The sequence below is a fragment of the Argiope bruennichi genome, chromosome 2 (genome assembly GCF_947563725.1).
Source record: "Argiope bruennichi chromosome 2, qqArgBrue1.1, whole genome shotgun sequence".
Classification (NCBI taxonomy): domain Eukaryota; kingdom Metazoa; phylum Arthropoda; class Arachnida; order Araneae; family Araneidae; genus Argiope; species Argiope bruennichi.
This window is the reverse complement of record NC_079152.1, coordinates 133407418-133428731: the sequence shown is the minus strand read 5'-3', so window position 1 is coordinate 133428731 and position 21314 is coordinate 133407418. Positions and strand designations below refer to the sequence as shown.

Below are 21314 nucleotides of genomic sequence, written 5' to 3'. Positions count from 1 at the left end.
TTTGTTCCTTTTTCTTTTTATTTCATATGCTTCTTTATGTTTTCAAATATATATAATTTTTCTTTGTAGCTTTATAATTTAGCATTATACCCCTAAAAGCATTACATCATTGTTATTTCATTATACATTGTTTATTATTAATTTTTTAATTTTCATTCATGATAAAGATTATTCATAATGATAGATCAGTTTACTTGTCATTTGATAACTATTTAAATTTTAATGCTTATCAAATTTGGTCAAGCACTCAATGCTAATCAAACTTTCTGGAGAATAGAAAATCAACCCGGACAATATTTTTCTTTTTGTTTTGGTAGCATGGAAATAAAACTGGTTCTGTGTTGATAAAATGAGCAATGTTAATCTATACTTATATAAAGCTCAATGTGTGTGTGTGCGTTGGCACTCTACAGGAGATCGTTTGACCTACAGCTACCGAATTTGGCACATGCATACCTTGGAGGTCGAGAATGTGCACCTGAGGTCCCTTTTTTTGAATTTTTAATTAGAATTTTAATTATTAATTAAAAACTAACTTTTGCGCCAAAAAAATCTTTTCATTTCCCTATTGCCAAATGAGTAAGGCTTCAGTTGTTTTTTTCCCTACGCTAAAGAGGATAGGCTTAAGAAATTTTTGGCAGATTATTTCAGAGGATTCTGTTTATTTTCTTACGGTTTGATGCATTTAAAGTTAAACATTGTTAATTAATCGATCGTTCAGATTCATTCTGAAGTACTTTTGAATTAAAATAAAACAGAATAAAGGAAATTAAAAATTTCTAATCTGCATAGCGTTACCCCAACTGGAGTAGAAAATTCACATATTTGCGTTGCCATAATTGACGTTGAAAATTCACACATATGCATTGTGTTCTGATTATTGACAACTATTTTCAACTTGGTTTTGAAGGCTTAATATGTTTTTGACAGATTATTTCAAACGATTCTATTTATTTTTTTAGTGTTTGATGCATTTAAAACTAAACATTGTTAATTAATCGATCTGTTCATGATGAATCTGAGAAAAATTTGTTGAAAACTTCTTGAGATATTATGCAAATTAAGAAAAATATTCTTTAGTGCCCATAAGGTTTAAAAACTCAGCGACTCTGTTTTCAGTACTCATATTTAAAAAAAATTAATAAGAAATGTCCTTATATTAATTGCTATTTAACCATTTCCACTTTAATTTAAAGCATAAATTCTACAGGAGCCAACAGAAAATTAGAGAGATACATATTACGTTATGGCTGAAGGCCTTTATAATATTATGAGTGAATTATATGACTATTAAAATTTGAAGTTTTAAAGTATTTTAATGAAGAAGCAATTAAGATGAGAGCTCCATAAAATATTTATTTATTAAAATTTTAATGTGCATTGAGATTGGCGAACCGGCTGGTCGCAAAAGGCGGCTATTAAGAATATATAGCGGAGTGATAAATGCTTTTTCTTTGCCTTATTTCAGATTGAATTAACACGGTGCATTACTTTAACATATTTTCACAATTTAAAAAAGCTTTTTCTTTTTTCATTTTTTGATATTCAATCATTTGAATTTTCTACAATATCCCACCAATTAAAATGTATGATATTTATATATTTTATTAACATATATATTTTTTATCCTTCTGATAAGATTTATTTTTCAGAGTTAATCTATAATTGTTTTCATACAAAACATTTTAACATTCTTATTTTCAATTTTAGAATTTGATCTTCACAATATACCTAAATATTAATAAAATAACTGGAAATGACATTAGTGTTACGAAATATAAGTGTTTTGTTTGGATGTTGGTTACATTTTCACAAATATTAATGATGTATATGGGAGCATTTTTTTTTTTTTTTTTAAAATTTGTCTGTGTATTTCTGACTTAACTGAAACCTTTCAGAAAACCTTTTTCAAAACTCTTGGCGTATTGCAATATTCTTCCTCAAATGTGTTCAAACTCATAATACTTAACATTCAGACATCTTTAGGAATTACTATTTCCATTTTCTGAAATTTTATGTTCGAGTTTAGTTGTGGTGTGCCCTTTGAATTTTTATCTACAGACCGATTTCAAATTCTAACAGCATATTTAATCTACATCTGTCATTAATACTTTTGAAATAAAAATTATGCTATTCATAAACTTTATTTTTTATGACATTTGAATTCATACTTGTGATTGATCAAACTACTTAATTTAGCATGAACAAAGCAAAAATATTTTTTGTAAATGGAAAGGATGAAAGGGACTGAAAAAGCATTAAAGAATGTAACATTTTAAAAATTTAACTCCATTATTGAAAAAATAAAACAGTATGATATACTGAGAAACACAGATATAGCTCAAACAAAATGCTACTTCAACACTCCCCATTGAAATTATTTTAATATCATTATATTTCAATTACTTTATTGGTAGAAAAAACATTTTTATTATATAAATAAAATTTAGCAAACGAAGAGAAAATTCCTCTTTCTTGGAGAAGTTTTGATAAATCAATATGTTGAAAGAGGGTATATATTAATTTAGGAATACAATAAATAATGAAATCAAGAAATAACAGGTTAACCTTCGGTGATATATTGCAATGATGAAGCTCTGCCTTATCAAACAATTTAAAAGTGTATTAAGGGATGAAGATCAAAGGAAAATATCATCAACACCACCAAGAAACTTGAGAATAATTTGTAGGGGGGGATTGAAAATAATTTTGATAATCTCTTTGAATTTAAAAGGCAAACAAGGAGCATAAGGAATGAGAAATGCAAAGAGAAATTCATTTTTAATGGTATATTTTTATAGGAAGTAGTAGTTGTGTTTTTCATCTGGAATAAATATTTGTTAATACTGTAAATACAATAATAATTATTGAAGTATTTCATATAAAAAGAACATTTATTGCAACTTAGGCAATACAGAACAAAACTGAGAAAAATAAATAATATATTACATAATATTTTAACTAATCTTTTCTAAGACAGTACATAAGCAGAAATATAAAAGCAGAATAATATCAACAAAGAATTTATAGTAGATATTTACAGATAAGCATTAAAAATATACTATAGTATTAAAAATGCATATGTGAAACATTTAATTCATTTCACATGATATAAATGACATTCCTTGATTTACACTTTCATATGATTTACATAAATATTTACCTAAATTCTTGAAAAGTACAAATGTTGAATAATGCTACATTTTATTTACTATTATTCTGGCTTGAAACAGAAAATTTTCAAAATTACTATTTTATAATTAATGAAAATTATTTGTCCAATTTTTAATTAAATAACAGATGCCAATTTTAATTAATCAAATAAAATAATAAATCTGAAAATTATATTTACAGCATTCCTTATATTTACTACATAAACTTATACAATTATAACTGAAAAATAAAAATAACATTCAGAGTAGGATTAAATATAAATTGCTTTTTGCAGACACATGTATTTATTTTTTAAAAACAGAAAAATTTCACTAAAAACGGTTAAAAAAAATACATATTAAAATTTCCCAATAAATTAAAAATTGAGATATACATTTTAATTAATAACATAGTAAAAATAAATTAATTTGGTGATAGTAAAACAAACTAATAATATAAGCAAAGTTGAGTGAAAAATTGAACAATTCTTATAAATGAATAACAATAGAACTAGCATACTTATAAACATTTTCCCATCAAAAATTAAACTGCATTATGCCAAGTAAAAAATTTTTTTAAATAAACAAGAAATATATGCTGAAAATTTCTTTTTAAAAACTTACCAAATGTCTTTGAAGGGTTTTCATGGTCTTCATAAACTTCAGACAAAATTCACACAAATAAAGTTTATTTAATCTGGAATATATATATATAATTACACACTATTGATGCAACAAATTTTTCCATTAGATATATAATTTTAGGAATTTATAAATAAAATACATAAATAACTATCTAGATATAAACTTATTTTTGTTATATTTTTAACATGTTGCTGCATTTTATACATACACTTATGTATAGCTTTATTTTTTTAAAAAACCAAGATAAGGATGATACTTAAACGATTTTACATTTCCAATCTCCACGCGATAACTGTACCTTAGATGTAAACATAAGTTTGGCTTTGATATTTTTTAAAATTTTGAATTGTTCTTGCAGCATTTTTTTTTGGATATTTTAGCAAAAGGTAAATTTATTAATCGAATTAAATAATTTATTAAATATCAAAATACTGAATAATGTTTCACTGTTTGGCAGATTAAACAAAAGATAAATTATCCGAGAACTTGTTCTCCTTAATAAGATGCCTTTAGCTTGAACACATTAAACAAAAGAAAGTTACTACTGTTTTAAAAAAAGAATAAGATCAAGTTTTAATCATTTTTCTGTTTAGCTGATTACCAAAGGATAATGCAATCTAAAATATAATAACAGCCATAATTATTCCTTTTACAGTTTATATTTCTAAATAATTGTTCATAAGAAGTTAAAATAGAATATTTTCTACAGGAAAAAGGTAAAAAAAAAAAAAAAAAAAAAAAAAAAAAAACATTTGTTTTACAGAAAGAAATTTCTAAACCTTGATTACACAGAAAGAAAATAAGACTATAATGTAAATGCAAAATTGAAATGGTAAAATTACCTTAAATATTCTTTAGGATAAGGTGAAGTATAAAGTACAGATATCTCATATTTCCCGAACTGCAATAAAGCTGGTTTCCGAGATACTGGTGCTAACCCACATTTAGGTTCATATATCTATAAAAATAATATTTATCTCTGAATGATCCTGACCATTATGAATTAGCACAACAAATAAAACTAAAAGGAAAAGCATCAATCAAAAATGGATATGAGAAAACTAATGCAATTTGACATGTCAAAAATAAATTTATTATTCTATAAAACACGTACATGCTATTATTACTATAATTTGCAATCAACAATTAAGTTCCTTTTAAGCTCTTTGTTTTCAGTCAACTAATTCTTCAGAAAAAGTACATTAAAGATTGTTTTGCCAATAAAAAAAAATGATATTTTTTTCCCCCTTAACAGGTCAAAATAATATTTTATAATAAGAACCTTTCCAAAATTGTTCCAGATTTAGACAGTTATTTTATTTAGATACCAAAAGAAATAGTTATTTGAAAAGATTAATTGCGTAGCAAATTTTGTGCAATTCTACATATCTCAAACAAAAGAGTTTCAATACTGTAAAATCATAATAAAAATGTTCAAAAATGAAACACAGTAAACAGAAATGACAAAACAAATTTTCCGTCACAGGAATATATCAAACTGCTTAATATTAAAATACCAAATTAAATTTTAATATTTTAAACAAAACGAAAGAAATGTACATTTCAGGATAATTTAGTCAGAGGGAATAAATGTTACATAAGCATACAAATGATTGATTAATAAATAATAAAAATTGATGACAAAACAATAATTAGAAGAAATAAGCAATATTTTTAAATAATGCAATATTTTTCAAGCATAAGTGTTTTATAAAAGTATAAATATACAAAAATTCTTGCATCTGGAAAAACTTACTTGTTCAGCAAGTTCCTGAACTTTCTTAAATAAAAGTTCATCATCTTCCGTAATATTTATAGATAAATTTTCTGTGTTTTTGTCATTATCTGTAGAGAAAAAAAAAAAAAAAATTATATTTAAAATATCTTAATGGAAACACTGGAATTAATTTTTTCTAGAAAATAATACTCAAAAGAACCTCAGAAGCAAAATTAAAAATGCAAATTAATCAGGTTATTAAAAATGCAAAACTATCAAATAAATAAAGCCAGACAAATGAATTTACAGCTATTAAGAAATCTGAATATGATATTTGTTATTCAATTTTTTATAGGATTGTAAACTTGATTTTCTAAAAATAGCTACAAGAAAATTTTATTAAGTTGCAGTAAGATGGTATATGAAATTTTAAAAAAATAGCAGAATATAATATCAAGACACTTTACTTCATAATTAAGGAAAAAAAAAAAAAATGGTTGAAGTGTACCAGTGTTTGATGGATAAACAAAGTACATTTTATGTGCAAAATCAATACTAAAATAGAATAATCTAAAGCATAAATTTCGGGAATACATCAAAACCCTTAATCATCAAAAAAGGCTAAACAATACTGTAAATGCAAATTTTTAATAAGGGAGAAAAAAAAAAAAAAAAAAACTGAATGAATCTAAACATGGGGACTAAGCTTTTAAAAACAAATTTGGCAAAATAGTTTTATAGATAAGTTGAGAAACCAATACTTGTAAAGAAATAATTAAATTATTGGTTTGATTAGTATTACAGAAGCATTTTTAATGAGTAGTTAAGATTGGAGTTAAATGCAGCAAAACTTTTTTATAATATATTCCTCTCTCTCATATGCATATGAAGAGAGATACATAGAGAGAAATAATTAATTCATATACTAATCATTACAAATTATTTAACCAACTTGAAAGAATTTTGTTTTTTGAAACAAATGAAACAATTCTAAAACAGCTTTGAAATATATTTCTAATAAAAAATAACAGAATACACAGGTACAGATTTAAATTTTGCACATTATTATAATAAAGTATTGTTATAATTTTTTAATAATAAATATTTGTCATTCTGAACATATATAAATAAGACTTGTAAAATTTATTCAAGACAAATTTGTTATGTTATCCAAATTGAGGTTTTGCATACTCCACATGATCCTAATTATTAAGTTATTAGAAAATAAAACTGATGCATTAAAAAAGAAGAAAAAATGAGATAATATTTATTGATATGAATAAAATACATACAAAATAATTAAAAGAAAACTGGTAATTCCTTCTAAGCATCAGAATCTTGGATTCTTATGCAATCTATATGTTTGTACTAATAATCTTAATAAAACATTCCAATTACAAAAAGTTCCAATTTTGAAAATACTACACTTAAGCCTTTTTTAGTCTGACAAAAAATTATGATACATGAATTTTTGTATGGATAAAATGTTATCATTAAAAGATTTTTTTTTTATTTATGTGTCAATATAATAAAAATTTTAATTTTTATATGACATTTTCTTTCAAACAAACTAAATTTGTGAAGGCCTTTCAGTAAATTATCTTAAGAGGTGTGAAAAAAAAATCATACTTCAAGTTTTACCCAAAACAGATAAGGTTCATTATTTTTTTAGCACTAGTTATAACAATGATTATATATATATATATATATATGCTGGTATGACATATCAATCTAAATATTTGTACAGCAGACGAACTTTTCCACAATATGTTTAATTGAGCAGTTTTGTGCCGAGACAACAATTAAAATTACACTTTTCATTTTCTAAATTGCTGCAAATGTGATATTCTGTATTTATTAAGACTGATACTGAAATAACAGAAAAAGTAATAAAATTTTGAGAATCAGAACATTATCAAAGTACAATTAAAATAAATGGAGAAAACAGAGTGCAGCTTTTACAGATAAATGCCTTTTTTATTAACTACTGAAATACATTAAAAAAAAAAAAATGCATACATATAAAAATATAACACATAAAATTTCAGACAGAAAGTCTCTCAACACAACAAAGTTTTTAGCTTACCTTCAATTTCTGTTTTACAGACACTTGAGACCGACAGGTCATCTCTCTGCACAGCAGGGGACCCAAAGATCCTATTTTCAGGCACTGATGAGAATAGCTGCGAATAGTTTAAGGTATCACTTTGAGCAAATGTTGAAAGTGATCCTTCAATTTTAAAACGTTCTTGTTTTTTAATGCTCACTGAGCAATCACTAGACACAAATGATGAAGAAGCATCCGATTCAAGACCAGTCTGTTTATCATCTTCATCAATTTCTGACACTTTATCTTTACTAAATAATGCATCACCGGTACTATTCCTATCACAAAACAATGAAGGATTAAAATCTTTATCAGTACAGGTACTACTAGGTTTTTTACAATGCCTTTTTGGGGACGACACATTATTTACAGAAGTTTTTGATCCTCGCTTGCGAGAATCAGTAGAAGCTGTATAGAGATGAGACAGACTATCGAATAAATTCTTCAACTGACCACTACCATTGGGTTTCACTGACTGGAGCAAATTTAAAGTAGGTGTAGATGATGAACTTGCATTCAAAGATGCTTGCAGATTGGACGGGGAACTATTATTTGCAGAAGGTACAGTGGACACATCACGATTTATCAGAAGTTTGCTTTCAGCCACAATACTAGAATTCCTCGTATTGTCTGTTAGTGTTTGATCACAAAGCCTTGTCCCTGAGAAACTGTTTTCAGCTGGGTGTGATGCTTGGATCTCTTCATCTAAAGTAAGAGAATCACCTAGAGATGAAATTGCCACACGAGACTTCCGTTTGTTGGTTGGTGTGAAAAATCGTGAAAGTCCATCCACCAACCCTTTGGGTTTTGGACGAAAAAATCCAATATTTTGAGATGAAAAAGGTTGAATTGGAAAGTGGTTTGTTTTCACAAATGTTTCATTAGATGATTTGTCAAGATCTTTTAGACAATTAGAAAATGGTTCAGGCTTCTTGTTTTCCAGTGCAGCTAAGAATGGATTTACTTTCTCCGACTCAGAATCAAGATTATCCATGAAAGCCTGCCGCCTGTGCCACTGCTTCTTCAATGGGATTTGAAAAGATGGCCACCTAATAAAGGAACACGTAATGCAATTTTAATAAATATTTAATGTCCAGTCATAGTAATTTTATAATGAAACTAAAAATAAAATCAATGAATTATAAATAAAAAGAATAATCTAATAAAATCCCACCATTTTTATATGAGTGCTTCAAAAATTAAAATTAATAGAACTTTAAAATTACTCTGACAAAATCTTATTTCAAATGGTATGCCAGATTTTTATTATTTATTTTTATTTATTATTATTTAATTCCACAATAATATATATATATATATATATATATATATATATATATATATATATATATATATATTCTTTTTTCACAATCTATACAGAACGAAATAGTTCACAGAAACCCAACTTCATGAGGAGTTTTTCATAAAAGCTTAAATGAATGGCTTAAAAAAATTAATAAATAACTTTTTATTTATTCAATATTACACACAGATTCTCATCCTTTTTTTGCCTGTTTTATAAGTAAAACATTCCAGTGGCATCATTTCAAAATAGTTAATCATGAAAAATATTAAAATATTGTTGATTTGTATCCATTATAATCCCTTAGAAAGCTCTAGCACCCCACCCTCTTCATTAGAACCTCAGATTTAGAGAATAAATAAAAAAAATTACAGCAATTTTAATTTAATGTACAGTCAGCATTAATCATCTATTACTACCCAAAATAAATTAAATAATATTCTAACTTTACAATCATAGTTAAGAGTATACTTATTTAAATATTTAAAGTATAATTTTAATTAAATAAAACTTTTTACCAGACTCTTTGGAAAAGATATCTCAAAACACCTGCTGATTTTTATATAATACAGTACTAATTAATCAAATAAATAACTGATAATTCTACACTACCATTATTAACCTATGTAAAAATTACAGATAATGAAACGGTGAATAACAGAAGTTGAGGAAGCCTTCTAAGCAATACAATTACTAGACTTGTACCAACGCTTTTGAAGAACTGAGTTCAAAATATCAAGTCTTTTAGTAATATGTTAAAATAACTTATCTAGTTTTCAAATAAAAAGATTACAGTCCGATTTCTTTTACAAAAAAGCGATAAATTTTTGGGAGATATAGAATTGCCTGACAGATTGTAATATATATGGAGCAAAAACTATAGTAACTTTCCTTTAAAGAAAAAAGTTAAGAGAAAAATAAAATAGCTCCCATCGTTAGAAATGGATTTAGTTTTTGGCAGATTAAAACCAAATTTAATCCTCCCCAGGTAGAAATTGTAGGTACAAATTAGAATCCGGCTTTAGGAAAGTAATTTCAATTATATCATATTTATTCTTTTTATATATTTTGTATCATAGTTTGTGTGTATTAATAAATAATGGAAAAAAAGCAGAGCTCAGAATCATCTTTAAACTGAATTTGTTAGAATTTGTGGGCAACACAGACATGATTAGTAAATACAGAAATTCCACACTGTGTTTAGATAAATAATGGATATTCCCATGTTACACTTTTAGTGACTAAGGTAGGTTCCTTAGATTAGTTATCTGATATGCTAATCATGCATTTTATAAAAGAATTGTAAAAAAAAAAGTACAATTAATTTGCAGATTACTGAAGAATTTACTTAAAGAAACAAAATATAACCACTTTAAGATAACAAAAGAAAATTAATTTCAGAATTAAAGGGATTAGATAAAGAAGAGAAGAAATTACTGACAATCATTTAAAAGAGAAGCAGACAAGAAGGAATAAATATTAGGGCAGTAAATCTGCCTTGACAAAATTTTGATGCCAAAAGGAAAATGTGAAATTTCTAGAAAGTTCTGTACTTTAACTTAGATATTCTATAAATGGCAAATAACTATTCTAAATTTTAATTTTACAATTTGTTGTGTAATTTGAACACAGTAAATCCAAATCAGCTCTGTGATATTTGTAATTCATGCTATCATAAAATAATTTATGATCTATTGTGACTAAGATATACAAGCTTGATTCTTTGCAACTTTTGTGTTTTTGACTTTTTACAGTAAAAATTATTTATAAATTTAATTATTCATATCCAAGAAATAAGCATCATCATTTGTACCTCCTTTCCCTAAAGGACGATACATTGTGCAACAATATTCGCTGCAAAAAAACTTGAAAAATGAGAGTAATGTTTTGGATATAATTTTAAAAAGGTGAATTGCTAATGGAAGCAATACTATTAAACTATCTGCCAATATTTTTTAATTTTTTTAAATGCTACATACTTTTTAATATGTATTTAAATTCATCAACCATATATTTTGCTTTAAATGTTTTTCATAAAAACTACAAATTGCATCTATTATTTATTTTCACTTTTAGCAAACTGTTTTATCTTTCTATATCTGAGGGCTCGATTGATTTTAAACAACTGGATGTTCTGTTTTTTAACCATATACAAGGCAAAGTATCATCAAATATGACTGTTACATCAAAATCTCAAATACCCAAATCCACTTAAATATTTTCCTACACTGCAATAAAAATAAATATCACAAATGTAAACCCAAAATTTCATAAAACAAATCAGATTTAAATAAAATGGCAATTAATAATAATTCATAAACTAAACATAACACACATATCATTGCTTCAAAATGATTCATAAATAATGATAAATAATCTTGAAAAACTCACGTCTTAGTAGAACAGAAAGTAGAAGAAGGAGAGCTTCCTGAAGTGGAAGCTGCTTCTTTTTTCTCTTGCTGCTTATTAGCTTCAGCAGGTGCAGAGCCTTTGTTGCTTTTAAACCTCATAGTTTGTCTGTCAGTGCAAGTACTACACGACAAAGAATCTATAAATATTTAAAAAGTAATTTGATTGCTAATAATATTCAAAACACTAATAGAAACTTATCTAAAAATTGTAATTAATTGTAAAATATACATTACTAAAAAAATTTATGAAAAATGAGATACTTCACTTCAACAACTTAAGTAACTAATTTGTTTATCAACAATAAGAACAGTAATTACACTAAATCAAGCTGAGAAGAGTTTTAGTTTCAAAATATTTGCATTGCTTTTTGTAACAAAGTAAGAGCTATTTTGGGATTTCAGTAAATTTGAACTGTAATTGGATAATGAGGGCAACACCTTAACAAGCATCTACTTCTTCAAACTTTCAAACCACATCAAAGTAAAGACATTTGACTATTAATGGTTTTAATGTGCACTAGATCCTTTTGCATCATGGTTCTTTGCTGAAACCCTCTGATCCTCAAGTTTAGACCATATGACCAAGCCATAACAGCCCATGAGATAAGTTTACTTTAATAAAGTATACATAAAGGATTATTTTTTAATATTATATTTAAAACCTTACACATACATGTTTCCAATTTTGAACAAGGGAGGTCCGAACAACCCATGTGAACAGAGGGTTTGCATTTGATGCAAACTATTAAATCCTTCTGAAAAAGAAACAAAATTTTAAGATATTATATTTTTTTTAATAAAAAATAGCACATATTTACTTATTCTATAGACATTATGAACATATTACATATTTCTCTAATATTTTGGGGGTATACCATCTCCAAAACACAATAGAAGTAAACAACTGAGTCTTATTCTCTTAAATGTAGAGGAGAAAAAATATTTCTTTTAAGGAAAACATTTCTAATTAAAAAAAAAAACAAGGAATAATTTTAATATATACCATGCTTGCTTTATATTTCATTATTAAAACTCTATTTAGCGAAAGAACACAGCAAAAAATTAATCTAAATCCTCAAATTTTTATCAATTTTGTTGCAAATAATGTCAAAATGAAATAACCTTTTAGATGAAAAAGAAGATATTATCATTTTTCTAAAACACAAATATATAAATAAATATAATTCATCATTTGTGAAAACGTTTGATATTAATTGTATTTATCTTTATTCCACAAAAAAACACTATATCTATTACAATCTTCAAATATTAGCACAGCAGGTATTATATTATATATTTTATTATTGAAATAAGTCTCTTAATAGTGGGCTTTAATTACGAGTACCTATATGTCCGATTACAAAATTGAAAAAAAAAAAAATCCACATACATATACATACGTAAAAAAATATAGGTTAAATTATAAATTTATTAATGAGTTAATTAAATAAATGATTAAAATATGTCTATCATATATCCTAAACAACTTAAAGTAAAACCCATTTCTCGAAAATAATGCTTTTTGTTTATATACATTATAGAAATTCATTTTCCTTTCAAGAAACAGCTACAAGAAGAACAGAAGAAGACAAAACATATATGGGATATAAATTTATGTTTACAAAAGTTAATCAAGAGAATGAGCTAAAAGAATTATATAATTTTTTAAAAATCATTAGTTATGTTAATGCTTTTTTACAAATCATATGCTGATATCTTATTTCCTCTAATAATATATATTTGATTAATTCCATTAAATTTTTAAAAATTAAAATTTATGAAAAATTGAAACATTTCCATACAAAATTCTAAATTATTAAAAAACTGCATATTTACAATTTGGTCCCAGCAGCCATGCCTTTAACACACAGATGCTAACAATAAATTAATTGTGCCTGAATGGAGCTCCTTGGTGAGACAAACCATAACTATATTTTGGGGGAGGGAGAAACTGTAATACAATAAATTATAAGCATTCATTATACTGGAAATATATATATATTATATACACAAAACACTTATTAAAATACAAATATGCAATGTTTTTAAAAATTGCACAATTGCTTTATATATTTTTTCCAATATTTTTTTTATATTCATCACAAGAATTATTTCAATAAACATTTAGAATAACACAGAATGGCATTTCATTTCATTTTTCAATAAAAAAGTGTATAAATCTAAATAAATGTAAGGAGCAAAGGAAAATAATTTTAAAAATAACTGTTAACATAAAATTTCTTAACTTTTTTACTTTCAGCTAAAATTTAAAACATTGTAAGGAATTTCCAAATATATATTATAAATATATATATGATCGATCATAAAGAAATATAGGATGTAGAATTTGATGTAAAATATCCTGGTTATTTCATCAGGAAGGCAACAATAAAAAATTTCACACAAGTAATAACTAAAATGAGAAAAAATATAATACTATAATATAAATTTTCATTTTGTAAATTTATGTTCTTTGAGAAAAAAAAAAAAAAAAAAACTGATTTTTTAAGAAAATTTTTTATATTATCTAGAAATTCCATCAACAGATGCACTGAAGAATAATACCCAACAAGAAAAGATATTTTAGAAACAAAACATAATTTACCTTAATTATGTTTACAGGACTTTTTCAAAGTTGTCATAAAAAAAAGATAAAAAAAAAAAAAGAAAGAAAGAAAGATGTGACCATCTCCAAAAATAGCTACCAAAAAAAGTCCAAGCAATTTTTTTTACTGTTTTCTCCTCAGGAAAGATTATTTAGGGATACATTCTCCCAAGTCTCCAGCACCCAAGCATGGACACATGCCAATAACAGCAACACAGCTTATTCCCCTCGGTTCTAAATACGCATGTATAGCTTATTCGGTCAGATGAAAAAATTTCTCCAGATTCGCTCGCAGGGGTTTATATGCCAGAAAAAGAAGAAACACAGCCTAAAAATAATTTAAAATACTTTGCATAACTTTTCAGCACATTTACATATGCAGACCTTTCAGCTAAATTATTTTTAGTACAAAGGCTAACTTCGTTACCATGTTGCACCAGGGGCAACTGCGCAAACGAACTTATCGCGATAGGTAGGTAATGGTTGGCACGACCACAAAATTCTAAAGTTTATAATAAGTTTGTAACCAAGTGAATTACTCATAATATTATTTAAATGCTAAATTTAAATCAACATTTGTTTAATTTCCTGAGGATGTATATGCATGAAAAATAAGCACAGGAAATTATTCATAAAATATATTTGAAGTAGTTTAAATTGCAGTTTTATTAATTAGAATAAAAATCTGGTCAAATTTTAAAATAACTTATTTTAATAAGCAGGAAATATACAATTAAATAAAAATAAAATTTTTAAAGTTGCAATTCTGTTTTCAAAATTAATTTTTCTCATAATAATGTTACATGATAACTAACTAGAATAATATTTCTTTAAACCATCACATGACATTTATGCATAAAATACAAAATGATTTAATTCAATTACAAATATTATAACATGAATTAATCATTATATTGGTTAGTATATTTTTCAAGTACCTTTATTTTTCACCTTATTTATGTTCATCTGTAAATCTTCGAAAACTTGTACATCTAAGACACTAAAAGTACCTCACCATCAGGTAAAAAGTGAAACTGACCACTCATTCAATCAAATATAATATTCGACAATTTTTTTCCTTCTTAATTTTTCAACTTAATTTCAATAAAAATTATTATTTTAGTAAAAACTTTTAATTGGCTATTGAAGTGCTAAGACTAATTTTTCAGGGTATCATTAAAGAGAGAGCTATGACAATAATAATGATAATTTGATATATATAATTGAAGTAGTATTGAAGAAGACAATTAGAAAGTTTCCATTGTGGTATTTATCAACATCTTGATATTTCATCCATAGTCCCTTCCGAAGGTAAAAAAATTCATTCATTCACTTTTAAACTAGAATGAAGAGTAGCATACACAGGGGTGTTTGTGGGACTCCAAAAAATCCCCTGAAACTTTTACGGACTTACTACCGACCTTTTGGAGTTTCGAGAAGGGGGGGGGGGAGAAATAAAAAATTACGATTATGAAGTATTGAATGATCTAATTATAAAAGTTCAATGAATTACTTTTTTTGCAAAATTAAGACCTTAGAACCCAGGTCACGTGATCGCACATATGGTCTAACGAAGTCTCTCCCTTTTTTTTTCTGCCGCGCCTACTTGCCGAAAAGAATCCAGAAGAGAATGTCCGAGAACCGGGGGAATGAGTCATAACTCGCAATAAGGAAAGAACAAAAAAGAAGTTTTTTCCCCCTTTTCAGGCATTATCACTGCCTTTGGAGAAAGAAAGGAAAACTTTTCACCACACACACTGACCTTGCGTTTTCTGCTTTCAAAGCAAACAAAATTACCCAGATAAAAATAAATAATTCATTATTATTCCTACTTCCTTTTGAACGACGATCCCCGGAATTTCCGGGTATCGGAAGTTCAAAATCCCCGGAATTCCGGGGTTTTCCCGGAGCACAAACACCCCTGCATACAATAAAAGAGAAAGATCAATTGCGAGAAAGGTTTTTCAAGTTAAACCAGCAAAAGTTAAAAAAAGGGACAGAGAAGCTTTGACTGAGATCAAGAAGAACATTCATATAAGCTAAAGATATAATCTTCAATTTTTCCATTAATAATTAGCATAATTAACACTTCCAGGAAATGTCAAATTTTTAAAGATTAAGAACACTAAAAATATCAAATAATTAAAGAAATTTATAGAATTCCAGATATTTTCACATGAATAACAAATTTTTAAAAAGGTATACTTTACTAATGATTCTAATTCTTAAATAATTCAAAATAGCCAAATTAAGAGAAATTTTTGGGATTTACATAAATATCAAAACAGAATTTAAAAGAATATGTATTCAATATTGATGGCTCACCCATTATGTGACACAATACTGTTTGCAAATATTTCAAAATACATTTTTCTAATCATGTACATTTTTAAGCTTTCTCTAACTGAAATTCTAATGGTTTTTTTTTATTTATTTATAAACAAAGTCTATTTCCTAATCAAACAATATAACCTAAATTTTCATCACTGCCCCATTGTCTTAAATTTCAATTAAAATTCAAAAGACAGCTTCAAATTATTATTCATTGTAACACATAATAGTTTGAATTTAAACTCAAAATCACTGATTGAAGCACTGCAGTTTAGCTTTGCATTAAATAAGGAAATATAGTTTTTTTTATCGGTCCATATCAAAATTGAAGCAATCGCAGCTAATTCCTACTTATAAGAAAAATTAGAAAATGACATCCTCCTAATCTGTAATGATGTCTCCTCAAACCACTTCCTATAACATATTTTTAATAGTTTGATTAAATATTACGCACAATGAAAATATATAGTACTCATTACTACAGATTAAAATTTGCTTTTTCATAAGATAAAAAAAAATTCAAAAAAAGATAATAGTGTTTTAAAAAGGGATAAATTAGAAGCCCCTTCCTAAATCAATACTCTTATATTAAGTGGAGAAAAGCATATTAAATTGATGTTAAATCCTTCTCATTTCTAGTGTCAAAATATTGAATAACAATTGACAAATATTGTAAGAATTTAAGCTTAATAGAGGGCAAAAAAAAAAAAAAAAAAAGGAAGGAAGAAAAGAGGGGGAAAAAAAAAAAGAGCGCCCATTTCTTGATTAGGGCTAAGCTAATGAAATTCCCAAGCATATAAATATAAAATATATGAATAAATAGAATATTTTGAATGGAAAATGCCATTTGTCAGTTGTTATGTGCCAATCATCTAAATGTACATATAAACTTGAGGCTTCAATTATGTCAAATGCACAGTTATGCACAAAAGAAAATTCATTGTAATATATAATTATTCATTGTAGCTTAACAGCATACATTTTGAAATATAAAAAATAGTTATCTGCTAGTACAATCAAACTATATTGAATAATGCATTAAATATGAAGATTAGATATTGAAAATCCTAATGTATTATAAAACAATGATCAACATGTAATTCTGATAACAAAGATAAAAAATTAAAAAAAACTGGTCATTATATATGATAAAATGAAAAATCTATTTACATTAAAATAATTCAAATTGTAATTTAAACTAGATGTCAAAAGTAAGTTACAATATCTGTGATATTTTGCAATATATATTTATTAACATTTCAAAAATTATTTCCGGTTTATATTACAGTAGAGATATTGGTAGAGAGTATTAATCATGAATTATAATCAGTAATAAAACAGCTGATTACAAATTACTCGCATATGCAGCATTAAGTAAATAATGTGCGATAATAAATAATTTTGGAAAATCTATACAATGGAAATATTCACAAATATGCAATAGTTTGCTTTAAAAAAATATTAATGATATTGAGTAAAAAATTTTATTTACAAATAAATACCTTTAAGGTTTAATTCTTTTCTTTCATAATAAAATAAACACTTATAGAAAAACAATAAAAAACACAATCTATCCTTCAATTATAACAACACCTTAAAAGTGACATGAAACAAGTTTTTCTTTTGTCAAATAATTTATAAACTTCTTTCCACAATATATAATAAAAAAATTAAATAACAGATATTAATAACAAATATTCTTCCACAATTTTATTAGAATAATATACGACATAACATAATAATAATGCTACAATAATTTAACAAAATTAAAATCTGAATTACGATTTAAAATAATACATAGTTTTAAGATTATTAATATTATCATGCTCAAATTATTAAAGGAATTGATGCCAACATAATTTGCGTGATTTTCGATTCCTTCAACATCTCAAATGTTAAAGTTTCAATTTAATCCCCTAACTGATAATCGTCATGCATATCTATTAAAGGAGAAGAGGGGGGGGGGGATGTTCAGAGTTTCAAAACTATATATTTCAGTTAGGCTCTACATTAAACCCCTATTTTTTTCACATATTGTTTCTCATGAAATTGGGAATTTATAATACATGGAAAGAGAAGACAAATACAGGATACAATTTTGTGCATCATTTAGTTAAGTAACGGCAATATATTAAGTACAGCAATATAGTTTACAAAATCACTTAGTGAAAATTTAGCTTTGTACGTGCAATATTAATACATTTGAATTAATCTAAGCTTAAATGAGACAAGCATTTCCCAAGAAAATAAATTATGTAAGCATTAATAATATAATATTAACAATATATGAAAGCAAATCTTTATTTACAGTACTAAAGAGAATACAGATAACAAAAGAAATGTAAAATAGTCATTATTTTTAGCCATGTATAACAATAGTAAACAAGCTCCACTATACAAATGACAAGCTGAATGCATGTAAACAAAAAAAAATTTGTTTGTGAAAATTGTATGAAGCATAAAAGAAAATGAAATGTAACAAACAATTTAAGCAACAGGATCATCGAATAATTTTTTGTAAATATTAACGAATGCAGAAATTAATTAATTGAAAAATTCGGAGTAATACAGAAATTGAGGGCACTACACAATTAACATTATATTCTCATTAACGGTCGAAAAACAATCCGTTTATTAATCAAATGAAATATATTTCTTTACGAAAATGAAATTATAACAATAAATGTCCCATAAAAGCAAAAAGAATTTTCACAATTGTTCACTGTAAGCCTAAGGTGTTCGAGAAAACTAAATACATAACATTATAGAAAAAAATAAACCGAAACCACAAATTACTCGCTTACCATCAACAATCATTCTATTTTTATCACTCACCGTATATCTGCTTCCATATTTTCTTCAAAAACTGTTTAGAATTGATTTGGTACGTTTAATCCACACTATTTCAAAAACGCACAGAGCGCGTAAAATTAAAACATTTCACCACAGAAAAAACAATAAATCAAAATTTTTAATATCACTAAATCAAACGTTCTATGCATTGTAAATGAAAAATGTCATCATATTTAGCGAAAATAAGTGACTTATAGTTGTGAAAAATAGCCTCACAGTTACTGTAGCTAATTTTTGTTTACTGTAATATAATAACTCATAATAAATATGGCTGAACAGCAGACAACTGTAGAGCTTTTACGCGTATGCATAGTTTCACTTCACTTCAATAAGCAAATGTCACAGATAATTAACTGCTATCACTTTATTTGAAACAATGGCAATTTAAAATTTTTTTAATTTTGCAGAGTAAGCAAGCACGTAACTACATTTAAATAATTATCTAAGATTATTTTTCAATCATATTCAAAAAATAAACCCAAGAAAAGGCTTAATAAAATGTTTCGGTTCCAGTCGCAGCAAATTTTTGAATTAAATATTATTGATTTTCAATATCAACTTAAAAAAGACAACTATTATCGATTGTTTCAAACATTAACTGCAAATAATATTCACACAAATAAAAAAAATCCTTGTCTTTTTAAACGTTATTAACTGAATAAATAACAATGAAAAAATCGTAATAACATTTTTAATAACTCTTGTCAAAGCTTAAAGAAAGATCCGAGGACTGAGAGTTCTTGGAAAATTGCAAGAAATTGTAACTGTAATATTATCATCATGGAGATTAATAAAATTCTGAGCGCATCCACGTTTTATACAAGTCCAAATTTATTTGATTCCAGATTGTAAGTAGCGTTTTAGTTCGGTTGAATTTGATTTTCGTCAAAAATGCAGGGAAAAATTTTTAATTATGTTTAATTTAAAAAATATAAAGTATCAAAACTTCTAAATGAAAATACAGTCTTTCAAAAAAGTTTTGAGATACGCTACAAATTCACAGACTTTTATCATAATATTTTACCTAAATATACAAATGAAACCAAAACAAAGAAGTAAATATTATTTCGATGTATATATAAATCTTAATTCAAACAAAGCTCGTATATTAATGTAATTACTGTTATAATTGAAAATAAAAGAAATCAAATCAAAAATCGTGCTTAGAAAAGCATTGATACACTTCCGAATAAATTAAGAAAAACAATGCAAACTTAAAATTAATATCTTGCTGAGCCGCCCTTGCTTTTTATGACCTCTCGTTGTCTATTTGCCATGGATTAGGCCAATTTTTTTGCAAAATGATCCATCGATTTTGGCCCATTCCTTGACCAAATATTTTCTTAAATCCTGCTTGTTAGAAATTTGACGTCCATATAGTTTTTGCTGCAAACAATCCCACACATGCTCAATGGGATTAAGGTTTGGACTTGTTGCAGGAGTCTTAGTAACACTAGGACAGTGGTAGAGGACCCATAACTCGCAAATATCAGGAGTTTGTTGCGGGTTATTATTTTGGTACAATTTAGAAGGTCTTGAGATTCCCAGTTTGCTCACACTTTGCTTTAAATTTCGCTTGTTTTCGTCATCTGATCCGAAAGTGTTATATTTGCTTTCATCAATAAAAGTTACATTTTCTTAAAATTCTTTTGGCTGCTTTACATACATTATAGCAAATGCCACTTTAGCTTGACGATTTGCTTTGCTAAAGTAGGGCTTTCTTTGGTCCATGATATTCATGTTTTCTTAAAACATTCCAAATAGTCTCAGGATTTACAGATTTTTCAAATGTACTTTTACATTGAAAAGTCCATTTTACTGCACGAGTTTTTGGATTAATGTGAACTTGTTTCACAACCCACTTCTTTTCACATTCATTAAATGTCCTTGGATGCCCTGATATTTGCTCCTTTTCAACACTATTTGTTTTCTTGAACCTATATATAATGTTAAAAACAGTTGACTCACTCAAGATATATCCTGTACACAGAACTGATTTTCCATTTTTTCCAATGATTTATTACAAGATTTAGCACATCGGCCGATTTATGTTTGTTTCTCATCATTTTTTAAAAAATTAATCTTATTTGTTGAAACTTTTATGTTTAAAATTATAAAAATTATTTTTACATCATTTTAAAATTTAAAAAAGATTCTTTCAATAATACCATTATATTAATACAATTTTTT

General features: G+C 26.1%; 1 protein-coding gene across 2 annotated transcripts in view; it reads right to left on the bottom strand.

Annotated features, from left to right (window-relative positions):
- Window positions 1-19407, bottom strand: part of LOC129957460 (histone acetyltransferase KAT6B-like) — a 39180-nt gene extending 19773 nt beyond the window's left edge. The window contains exons 1-8 of one of the 2 annotated variants that reach the window (XM_056069785.1): window positions 19107-19407; window positions 13172-13286; window positions 12009-12090; window positions 11316-11472; window positions 7601-8670; window positions 5554-5642; window positions 4640-4755; window positions 3777-3849 (exon numbers count right to left, since the gene is read on the bottom strand). In XM_056069785.1, the coding sequence (XP_055925760.1) occupies window positions 3777-3849; window positions 4640-4755; window positions 5554-5642; window positions 7601-8670; window positions 11316-11472; window positions 12009-12048 (1545 nt within the window). In that variant the 5' untranslated portion in view covers window positions 12049-12090; window positions 13172-13286; window positions 19107-19407. The remainder of the gene's footprint in view (window positions 1-3776; window positions 3850-4639; window positions 4756-5553; window positions 5643-7600; window positions 8671-11315; window positions 11473-12008; window positions 12091-13171; window positions 13287-19106) is intronic. The other variant, XM_056069777.1, reaches the window with a different exon arrangement.
- Between the last annotated feature and the right edge of the window lie 1907 nt (window positions 19408-21314).